This window comes from the organism of the source record quoted next, unplaced genomic scaffold, assembly GCF_019419815.1.
Source record: "Pyrus x bretschneideri cultivar Hongxiangsu unplaced genomic scaffold, Pyrus_bretschneideri_v1 Contig96, whole genome shotgun sequence".
Lineage (NCBI taxonomy): Eukaryota > Viridiplantae > Streptophyta > Magnoliopsida > Rosales > Rosaceae > Pyrus > Pyrus x bretschneideri.
In genome coordinates, this window is record NW_025999838.1 from 398,570 (window position 1) to 410,287 (window position 11,718).

Consider the following 11,718-nt stretch of genomic DNA (forward strand, 5'->3'; position numbering starts at 1 on the left):
TGTGGTGGCTTGTTCATGCCTTTCATAAGCTACTTGGTACCTACGATCCAATTCCGCTCAATCGATTTAAGATGATGATTTGGTAGGATCCAATATTAGAAGATTTGGCAATTTTTTCTAGATTTGATGAAATGCACCTATTCTATATTGCATTGATACAAATACATAGACAATTATGTTCATTTCATGCTATAATTTTCACGAAATTTAATTTCATAATTAGAAATCTTAATTAGGGATGGTTTTGTCAAGATCCAAAATATGGGGGTTTACTCCATAACACACACTTTTATTAGCCTGACAGGGTATTCATGCTTTAAAGTTTTCCTTGTTTTTTTCTTTTTTCTTCAGTATATGTACTATTGTTAATAGGTAAAGGATGTACATGCCTTTTGATAATGACAAAAACTTATAAAACATAAGCAGTACTTACACATATGTTGTACTTACACATAGGCTCTAACATAAAATTTCATATTATATTGTACTTTGCACATATGGCGTTAGGGTTAGGTTTGAAGGACCAAAGCCTCTGATTTTGAAAGGCCGAAAATAATTAACTTGATACAAATATATAGGTTATGTATGTTCTTGGATAATAAAATACCAAATTTTGCACTTAGCAAAATTGGTGTTTCTTCGTTCAATTTCACGCAAGGTCAGATCTCCACCCATTCCTCAATTACGCTTGAAATTGTGTTGAATTGCCCCCCCAATCCAAAAAAATTTGCTTTAGAACAACTCCAGCTTTGCAAAGGCCCCCTAGGACAACTTACTATTGAATCCACCCAGTGAATAGTAACTGCCTTTTGGATCTCGACCCCTAAAACTAAATAGCCATGGCAATAGGAAATAACATATTAGTATTTTTTTCCTCACCCAATCCATCAGACATCCCCATCACCCTTTCCATTTTTCCCCTCATTTGACTGGTTCTTCCTCTCTCTCCCTTTCTCTCCCTTTCTCTCTCTCTCTTCCTTTCTCTTTCTTTCTCTCCCTCTTTTCAGCTCACTCTCGTGAGCTCTCTTCCTCCTTCCTCTTCAAACCTTCAACAAATCAAGCTCAAAAATAATATTTTTGGAATCCCTGGAACTCAAGGAACCCAACCATGACCTTGCATGCGGCATTGGTGGAACTAAATAACACAATTTGCTGCTGGCTTGACACTTTAAAACCCTTTAACACCACCCTCTCAACTCCCAGCCTCAGCCATTCATAACTTCTGCAAGAAAAAAAAAAAAAAAAAAGACAGAACAGAAAGAAAAAAAACAGAGCACTTCCACCAAAAATTTCAAAACCCCATCATTCCAAAAGCAAAAGCAAAAAAGAAAGAGATAAGAAAATATAGAGAATTTCACGAAAAGGGCTGATTTTTGTTTTTGTGAAGAGGAAGTAGAGGAGGTTGAAGATAAGATGATGCAAACGGAGCAGTCTCAGTCGACGGTTCAGCTGCAGCAGCAGCTGGTGGTGGTGCAGAACTCCGTCGGAAGCCTCAGTTTCAACAACAATATGTTGAAAGAGGACGAGGAGATGTCAAGGTTGCCGCATGCACTGATGCCACACATCATCCACACATCACACAACCCTTAGACTCTCGGACTGTCAATTCTTGCATGGCCTCTCGCTTGGGCCTTCCTTGAGCCTCATCGCCCATATGGGCTAGAGCTTCTACCTAGGGCAATTGGGTTGGAGCAACAACTAGTCTATCGAGCTATTGAATACGGTGGAGCTACTCTTAGCAAAGGAAAAAGTGGAGGCGATTAGGCCTAGGGCTAATGTCTTTCAGTTGCCCTAGCTTCCTTTGCTTGAGCTTACGCCTGTTTGCTACAGAAATGCTTATGTGTGGCCCACTCACATGCACAACCACCTATAACATCCCACATCGCCCAAGGGAGTGAATCCTGTAAGCCTCATATGCATATTCCCATCTCTACCTAGCACAAGACCTTTTGGGAGCTCACTGGCTTTGGGTTCTATTGGAACTCGGAAGTTAAGCGAGTTCGTGCGAGAGGAATCCTAGGATGGGTGACCCATTAGGAAGTTCTCATGTGAGTTCCCATAAACAAAACTGTGAAGGTGTAGTAGGGGCCCAAAGCAGACAATATCGTGCTACGGTGGAGTCGAGCCAGAGATGTGGTGGAGGCCCTGGTCGAAATGTGACACCACCCCTTTTCCTGCTTCATAGCCGATGGATTTCCAATGGTTCTTTCATTTGAATTGTTAGATTTTCAACGTTAAAAATATTGAAATTTTTAAGTTGTGCCATGTGACACAATCACAATCTAGAGGATCTGATTTAAAAAAAAAAAATTGATAATCAACCGTCATGATTAATTCAAAGGTAAGAACAACAAGAACCAAGCCTTATCCCAATAAGTGGGTCGGCTATATGAATCCTAGAAAGTTATTGCGCTGGGTTTTGCACCAAGTACTTCATATCTTTTCTTATAGTTTCTTTCAAGGCCTTCCTAGGTCTTTCATACACATATGCACCACATGAAAAACCACACAACCTACCCCATTTGTATTCACAAATACATAGGTGGGTAGAAAGAAAAAAAAAAAAAGAGGAATCATTTGATTAAAGTGAATTTGTGTGGATTTTAAACAAATACATCGGAATTTATATAGTTTTGGGTGACTTTTGATTTAAATAGTTTTTTCAATTGCTTAAGCCGTAGGATTTAATTTTGGGTTAGTATATCTTTTATTATTGTTAAATTTGCTCATATTCGATCTCAACCATTGGATTTAATGTATCTATGAATTTGATTTAAAAAAAAAAAAATTGAATCTAGACTGTTGGTTCAACCAACGGTCTAACCACGTGGGCCATCCAATAGAAAAAAAGTCTTTGGCTTTTTGCAAGTGGCCAACAGTGTCACCAACTGGGTCTTAGTACTACTCCCAACTATTAATGTGACATCCTGGTCTGGGCCCCCACCATATCTCAGGCTCAACTCCGTTGTAGTACAATATTGTACCCTTTGGGCCCCGACCACACCCTCACGGTTTTATTTCTAGGAACTCACACGAGAACTTCCCGGTGGGTCACCCATCCTGGGAATGCTCTCGCCGGAACTTGCTTAACTTCGGAGTTCCAATGGAACTCGAAGCCAGTGAGCTCCCAAAATGCCGTGTGCTAGGTAGAGATGAGAATATACATATAAGGCTAACAAGATTCTTGGGTGATGTGGGATGTTACAATTAACCTTGGCTCATTTTCTTGGTTAAATTTGGCCCAAAAAAATGTTTTAACCCATACATTTTTAGCCAAATGATTGTAGAAGCTTTGTATGAGTTTAAAACTTAAATTTTTGGTTTTAACCCAACCATTGGAGTTGGTCTTATAGGTTAAAATCCTGCACCACCTCCAGTTGTTTTTTGTGCATATTTTTAAGAGAGGAAAATTTCGAAACAACACCAGAATGTTTCAAACTCAGGGCCTCATAAATGGTTTCAAAATCCACCAATTCAACTAACTAAATAAGGGGTTTATTTTGGTTTTTTTTTTTTTTTTTTTTGAAGAACAAAGTAATGTGGTTTATTTTGGTTTTTAGGCCCAAAGAAAATAGATCTTTAGATGACCACTTCTATCTCAAGAAAACGAACAAATGAGAGTGACAGTGAGATGAAGCAGATGCGGAAGAAGAAGTTGAAGGTCAAGTAGAGGAAGAAGGAGAAAAGGATGCTGAAGCATATGGCAAAAAAGAAACGATGGTGAGGAGGTGATGATGTTGGTGATCCTAAGGAAATAGAAGAAAAAATGCCCTTGGACATTTACGGGATCACACTAGATGAAGAATCCCATCATTTGACAACACTGCCAATCGAAAACTGCCTGACTTAACTAATTTACCTGAGTATGTTCTCGATGAGATCGTTGAACATGGACATGTAGATAACCCTTTGTATGGTGACACTCCTATTGAAGATTACTCCATCTTTTATTTCCAAGTACAAGGCAGAAACTGTTGTGAGGTTCGACCAAGAGGAGACAGCTTGGGGTCTTTTCGTGAATTGGTTGATTGGGTTGCTGCTTGTGATGGTGAGCTGGTGATGGATGTTTACTATAAAGCCAAGAATTGGGAAAAAGAGTTGGTAGGTTGGAAAGTAATTTCATTCTCAAGTTGCGGTTGGAATTTTGGAGTAAAAAAATAATCTCAAAAATCATAGAGTTGCCACGTCAAATATTTCTGTAGAAGACAAGAATGCCTTTGTTAAATTGGCAAGGCTCGCATTTAATGTACTCATAGTTCCACCTCTTGAAGACATGAGCAGCTGACTACGACATCATCAAACTTTTCTGCCCATGACAAGGAGAAAAGTCAAATGCAAAGATAAGATGAATTACCAAATCCTATCTTTAATATGCTCATGATTGAAGATTAACTCAAATAAGCAAGAATTTCCAATCATATCCGCTTAAGGATATTTCCAAAGATTTTCCCAAAATATAATTACTATATTTGGGATTATTCTTTTCTCTTTCATCCTACACACGACTCACCTTGGCCAACGATGCCATCATGTGTAGGGTTCCTGCACCCATGACCGACCTCCTCCTTATAAATACATTATCTCCACCAACTTCTGGTGTCACCCTCGGGTGTCAACCGACACGTGGCCATCTTGTTGTCCTTCAGACACCGGGATTGGGGCGGGTCATGTCCTATGCTTTTATCAGGTTTGAATACTTTATAATATATTTGTCATTTTATTTTGCAGTTTATGATAAAATTATATATATTTTAATATAAGCAGACACTTATTTATAAGATATATAATATATTTACTTAAATTCACCTAGTCCATTTAGGTTCCGCCTAACTGCCTAGGAGATAGGCCCCAAGTTGTCGTCGTCCGACTAGCGCCTAACGTCTTTTAGAGCATTTCTAGTATCATAATCGAAATATTTCATTCTCTATATTATTTATAAAAATACTCATTTAATCATCCATATGAATCATACAAATTAACGATTTATTATAAAAATAAACGGTCATTTTGTTACTACAATTGTTGTTGATTTGTTCAACGCATGCAAATGACAAAGGTGTCCAGGTTAAATGAATTTGTTTAAAGATAATCTTTACGACGTTTGTGCGGAGAAATATAGTCACGTCACGGAGAGAAGTATTGTGTTTTTACCCAACCCCTCCCTAATTAAAGGTTTTAAAATGGTATGAAAAGTTACTTTTGGCCCTGGTGTTCCCAAAAATCCTATTAAATTTGAAAATTTGGCTCCATTTTAGGCAAGCTTCGTGGTCATTGAGAGTCTGACAGAAAATGCAAAAATTTGAATCGAACGGTCTTTTCATCTTTCTACACTGAGTAAGCCATTGACTGTTACTAAGCACCAACAAAGAGAGAGAGAGAGAGAGAGAGAGAGAGAGAGAGAGAATGGCTGTTCCTCAAGATCAGAAACAGTGCCCCAAGGTCCAATCTTTCTTCCTTTCTCTTCTCTCTCAGATTTTTGGATGTTTAATTTTACTTTATCTGAGTTTTTGACTGTTTTTTGTTTCTGCTGATATGAGTTTTGCAGAGTAATAGGGGGAGGCCACCGAAGGAGAAGGAAAAGTTGCTTAGCAAGAAATCTTCATGTCTGAAACCGACGACTAAAAGCATTGTATGAAACAACACCATATATAATGTTCTATGTTTTCTTATTGTATTACCAATTCCTGTGCACATATTTTTTCTTCTTTTTTCGTATTTTCTTGTTTAGAACTGTACATGGTTTCATGATTATATTAAGTTCGAAATTTATCGAATATTATGAAATTTTTGAAATGGGTTTTTGCTAGGAAAGTTTTGGGACAAACAGTATTTTCAAACCACCTAATCACTACGGAAACTGATAATCCAATTAAGCCTTACGAAAATCCTCAAAACTGTTTGGGTCTCAAACAATATTTTTTATATTGGGCCGGACTAAAATGCACTAGCTCATTAGGCTTTTGTCTTTTGAAAAATAAAAATACAAAGTAGTAGCATGGAAAATTGAATTTTAAGGCTTCGAGTGTATCCATGTTGACATGGAGCTCAAAGGAAAAAAATAATTTAAAAAGGGAAATGGGTTAACTGCCTGTACGTGGTGGCTCTTTTACTTTGCAAACTTATCCTAGTTTTTTTATTTTTTTAGTTCAAATTTCAAATTAAATTGTTTTCTTTTAAAATTAAGTTAGCAATAATCTTTTGAGCAATAAGTATTTTCTTGAATAAAATTATCAAAATTTAAGTAACCACGTGTTTGTTGAGTTTCTCAGAAATCACACAATCAAAAGAAAAATGCCATTTAACCACAAGTTGGTGGTCTAATGGTAAATAGCAGATTACAAAGCTTCATTCAACCACTACAAAAATGTGTGGAGGTTTCAAGTTCGAAACCCATTATTGTTGTGGAAGTCAGAATTATGGTCAGAGAAAGATTAAAATGTCTGTGTGAGTTTTTCCGACATTCGAAAGAAATGGATAATAGTGATTTTCTATACATTGTCCTCCTTTTTTAAAAGGAAAAAAAAAATGAAATTACCATTTTACTTGCTCTACAAGTTAGGTAGACAGTAGGAGTTAGTGGGGGAGCTGCACAACTGTAGTGGCATTACTGGGCAACTGCCACGTGTTTGTTGAGCGTCGTTTATAGGTCTTCACAAGGCAAAATTTAGAGTAATGCTAGAGAAACTAAATTTTTTAAATTAAATTTGCAAACCAAATGATGTGTGATTGTAGATGATTGGATTATTAATTAAGTATCAATTAACGTGCTTGTTTCTTATTAGTAACACATCATTTGGTTTGCAATTTAGTTTTAAAAAAAATCCTCCCTAGCATCACTCCAAAATTTAATCCTCTGGTAAATTGTAGAACAAATCATTACTGCAAGTTTTCTGTTGTCTTCTCCCGAAAAAAGAACTTTACTCCTCTCCTTTCTATCTCGGTTGTAAAAAATTGTGAGCATTTTAATTTCTTTAATTGTTTTATTAATGTTTCCTCTTCCCTTTCAGTTGATGCAAATACTGAGTTAACTGAAAAACCTTGCAAATTCTTGAATGCAGGTGGTCAGTGCCAATCCTAAAAGGTCAGTGGTATATTTTAATCTCTTTTTAGTTATAATAAATGTTCTTTACACGACGATATCCTAAACCCTAAACTACTTAAATTTACACGGTGGTTTAAACTTGAATGCATATAGCGGATTAACTGTCTTATTTAATTGGCCTGACTCGTGTCTGCTATTATAATTAATCTTAGTCTTCCTACTAACAGTAATAAAAGAAAGAGAGCTACAGTAGATAGCTTGTATGGTACTTGCCAAGCACAGTCTTTTGTTCTGGAAAGAGCCAAGGAGGTGGAAGCAACCCTAGATCCTAGGCTTCCTGTCCTGCTCAAAGTTATGCTGCCTTCACATGTTACCGGAGGATTCTGGCTTGTAAACCCTAATCTCACTCTCTTCACAGTTTGTGTTATTTACATACATGGACTAGTATGAAGATGTAATTTATGGGAACTTAAATTTGGTTTGGCAGGGTCTTCCTAAGAAGTTCTGCTGTGAGCATTTGCCAAAACAAGATACAATAATTGTTTTGGAGGACGAAAGTGGGGAGGAGTTCTACACGAAATATCTTTTGGAGAAGGTGGGACTGAGTGGTGGATGGAGAGGGTTTTCGATTGCTCACGACCTGCTGGAGGGAGATGTTGTCGTCTTCCATGTACTCACTCCTACCAAGCTTAAGGTAATTGGTAACTTCTTGAAATGTGTATGTGTGCATCCATTGTGAATATTCTACAAATTGTTAGGTTGCAAGTGCCTTATGATACATCATGTTAAAATTGTTGAATTGGAGAAGACAATCAATGCCTTTAGAAAATGTTGTCATAATTTTGGACCAAAGCATGCAAATCAAAATTGCTATCAATGAGTTTATACAGAAGCTAGATGCTAGGGTGGCTATTATGTTTGTGACGATAACTAGAATGTTTATCTTGCAATTTGAAAGAACAATTTCGTTAATTGTACATCCGGATTTGTCACTAAAGTTAAGAATTCTAGTGGATCCCTTAAATCCAGGCTGTTGAGCATAGACTATAGGAATTTCACCGCTTTAAGATGCTACTTATGTATCCATACGAACAACTCAATTTTTTTTTTCCCTACTTGTTTAGGTGTACATTGTCAGATCAAATGGTTCAGATGATTTGGACGGTGCTCTTGGCCTGATGAGATTAGATGCTTGCACTAAACAGATGGATACTGGTAAGTCCCTTCAATATTGACCAAGTTGTTTTGCCAAATGTCTTGACAATCACGATTCTTACTTTCTTGATTCCCCTGTATCATTTCTTTAAATTAAATCATGCAGGAGACATTGTTGCATGTGAAAGGGAAGATAGTGAGAATTTGGAATCTATTCCTGAGGACAACGCAATAGCCTTTGATACAAAATCTGGTCCGTCATCAGACCATTCCGGAAATGATAGTGAAAATCTCGATTTTGAAGTTCTGGATGGACTTAGACTTTCAGAAACTGTTGTCACTTTTGAAGAAGTGAACTGCATGGAGAACTTCAACGTTCTCGTCAATGGTTTAAACATAAACTCAGTGTTTTCAAAACACATTCTGAGAAAGTACTATGAGCTTTGCTGCAGTCAGAACGCTTTCCTTCATGAACAGCTTATCGAGGGTCTGAACTGCAAACTGGTTGCTGGAGTAATTTCTGAGACAGTCAACATTGCAGATGCCATCAGGGCCTGCAAAAGAACTACCTCAAAAGGTAACTTTTCCACTTGGGATACGACTTTGAAAGCCTTTGACGATTTAGGCATGAATGTTGGGTTCCTGCGTGCCCGGCTGGACCATCTGGCAAGTCTTGCTTTAAAATCAAAAAGATTTAAAGAGGCTAAACTTGAAAAGGACCGAGCAGAAGAAGAGAAGAGAAACTTGGAGGCAAAGCTTGTGGAAGTTCAGAGCGGAATTAATCGGCTCGACTCTGAGATGAAGACTCTAAATACGAGTTCAGAGAAGCTTGAGCTTATGTTTCAAGAGGTGGCTAAAGCCCCTTGGTGATGAGAAAACTTCAATGCCTCTCGTTCTTTTAAGTTCTTTTTTGGTATAAGTAAAAGGTAATTCAGGACCAGAACCGTGCCAAAGCTACATGGTGAAGAAACGTTGTGTCATGACTCTTGCCTTCTCCGTGGAGTCACATGCGCATCGATCAATTGGTAATCTTTTGCATAGAAATCAGCAAGGTAGTTAAGTGATTTTGGGTAACTTGACGGTAGAATTATGTTCACCGGAGGTATCAGTAGGTACCGAGTAGGGAGGAATTATTGTTCATTCTGGTTCTCTCTTTTGTAATTTCCTTATGAATATATAGTCTATTTGCCAAAGCTCCTCCTCTCTTACATAACACACAAGCGGTTGATGTGAGATCAGATACTGCAGTCAGTTGTGTATTTCCATGCCCCAAAAAATTGCTACTAAAAGCATATCCGAGGAAATATTTTTAAAGCAAATGTGTCTTTTAATGGTTGCCTCGAATATTTGTCTTAACCTGCGTTAATATGTCCTACTAGAGAAATTAAATTTGTAGAAAAAATTTGTAAACTAAATATGTATCATCAATATAAATGAGCACATTTATCAACGCTTAAGTAATAATCAAATCAATTTCTATGTCATTTAGTTTACAAAATTTTGTTTATAAATTTAACACGTAGAGCAACAAAAATAATAAAAATACCCCCATGCAGGATCAAACTACAGACCTTCAGTTTACAAGATTGACGCTCTACCACTAAGCTATAGGGGCATTTGTGTTGTGAACTCGGATTTGTTATAAATTTAATCTACTACTTTTATTTGGTGCCCACTCATAGTGTGCAGGCGCCCTACTAACCTGAGTAGTTTAGAGTGTGCTTAAGGTGATTTCACAATACCATATGGTGGTGAACAAATTTCAAACACCATGCCTTGCTTGGACCTAGGCTCCATTGCCAATTAATCACTTTTATCAACAAAAACTAAAATAACTGTCTGTGTGGGATAAACTTATTTATTTATATAGTTTTTATTATAAGAGACGAAGAAAGTTGAGAGATCAAGGCTGCTCAAAATCCTGCAAGAGTTAGAAAAAAAACTTAACAACCTTTATTTTTTAAACGCTAAAATTAAGCAGTCATTTATTTTCTAAAACCCTAAAACTGAGGAGTCAAGCATGTAAAAAATACCTAAAATATCTAAATAGAAAATATATTTTTTAAACGCTAAAATACAGTCCGTATACAAAATCCAGTACCAAAGCCATACCATTAATTGTTGGTTTGGTAATGCCAACTGATTATGAAAAAAATGCCAAACGTATACCATACCATTATGAACCGATCAGTATGGTTCGGTTGATAAATCGGTTTATAGAAAAATTTCCCATCCCTACACTAAGGAGAGGGAGTGGGCTTAGCCTCACAATGGGCTAGCAATATTGTGGTTTAACTTCATCTTTAGTGACACGTGGTGTACCATCTCGTGTACTGGTTATACTGAAAAATCTTTCCTCGCGTTGCTGTTTAGTTTTTCTAAGCAACCTCCATAGTGCTGGATCTTGTTCCGATTTATTTCATTTTCTTCAATGAACTAATAATTAAGATCGCCGATTGTTGTTTAAGGGAGAGAGGGCGAGAGAGAATTGTGGATTAAGCTAGTTTTTGAGTTATAGGGTTGATGCTTTTCTTGAGAGTTTGGGTTTGATGATGGAGGACAGTGAAACAATGGTGAATTTGGGTTGGGGTGGCAATGGTGAATTTGAGTATGCACCATATCCAAAGTTGCCTTTTTCTATTAGGGTTTATGGTTACAATGAGAGACCAAAATTGAGAGAGAAAGAGTGGTGACCCAATACTAGACAGCGGCCGATGAGGAGGAGGTGGAGGCTACTATCGTTGCAACATTATAACCCCTTTCTTTTCTCTTATGAATCTAATCCAACTATGGCTACATTCCTTACATACCAGCAACCAAACCCAACAAACCCTCTTGATTTCCGACGACGACCCACCCATTTGCCAGTTCTACACCCATTTTTTTATTTTGGGGCAAAATTGGAATATAAATTTTTTTTTCTCAAAAAAAAAAAAAAAAAAAAAAAAAAAAAAAAAAAAAAGTTGTAGAGATAAGATTGCAAGTTCACATAAAATTTCCCAAACTCTTTCAAGCAATCCCATAGGTATTCATGTGATATTTTTTAGTCATTCTTTGGTCATCTGTTGTAATTTTTCTTTTTCATTTTTACATGAAAAAAAAATTGGTAAAAATACCCGGAATAGGACAATTTCTTAATATTGGGACAAAAATAGGACATTTCAAATATGCACACGCCATGCACAACAATTAGACAGAAATAGGATTTTCCTACACCTTGAAATGACTTAATTGCCCTCGTATATAAAAGGGTTATTCCTCCCATTTTCTGATTTCTCTTTCTCTACTTTCTCCCTCTCTCTCTTCTCTCACTTTCTCCCTCACGCACTCTCCCTACTTCTCATTGTGCACACAAGGTGAATAGTCGTCTAGACCACCGTCCAAATCGAAGCCACCCCCAGTTTCATCTTGTCCTCACGAGTCCAAAACACCTAGTCTTGTCACGAATCTCATCCCCGATCGTTGGGATCGAAACTCAAGCAGGTCGTGAGTTTTCCGGCCATTTTCTGGCAATACTAAAA

At 37.2% G+C, this 11,718-nt stretch overlaps 1 protein-coding gene and 1 non-coding gene across 2 annotated transcripts; one reads left to right on the forward strand and one right to left on the reverse strand.

Annotated features, from left to right (window-relative positions):
- Window positions 1–3,583: 3,583 nt before the first annotated feature.
- LOC103936527 (B3 domain-containing protein Os01g0234100-like) lies at window positions 3,584–9,390 on the forward strand. Its single transcript, XM_048577050.1, has 8 exons — window positions 3,584–3,661; window positions 3,902–4,048; window positions 5,546–5,629; window positions 7,059–7,081; window positions 7,270–7,432; window positions 7,530–7,736; window positions 8,167–8,257; window positions 8,364–9,390. Exons 1-8 carry the CDS (start codon window positions 3,584–3,586, stop codon window positions 9,065–9,067), a joined length of 1,497 nt encoding a protein of 498 aa, XP_048433007.1. The 3' UTR covers window positions 9,068–9,390.
- A 350-nt stretch (window positions 9,391–9,740) lies between these two features.
- Window positions 9,741–9,812, reverse strand: TRNAT-UGU. Its single transcript has one exon. It is a non-coding gene; the product is annotated as a tRNA-Thr (tRNA).
- Window positions 9,813–11,718: the final 1,906 nt, after the last annotated feature.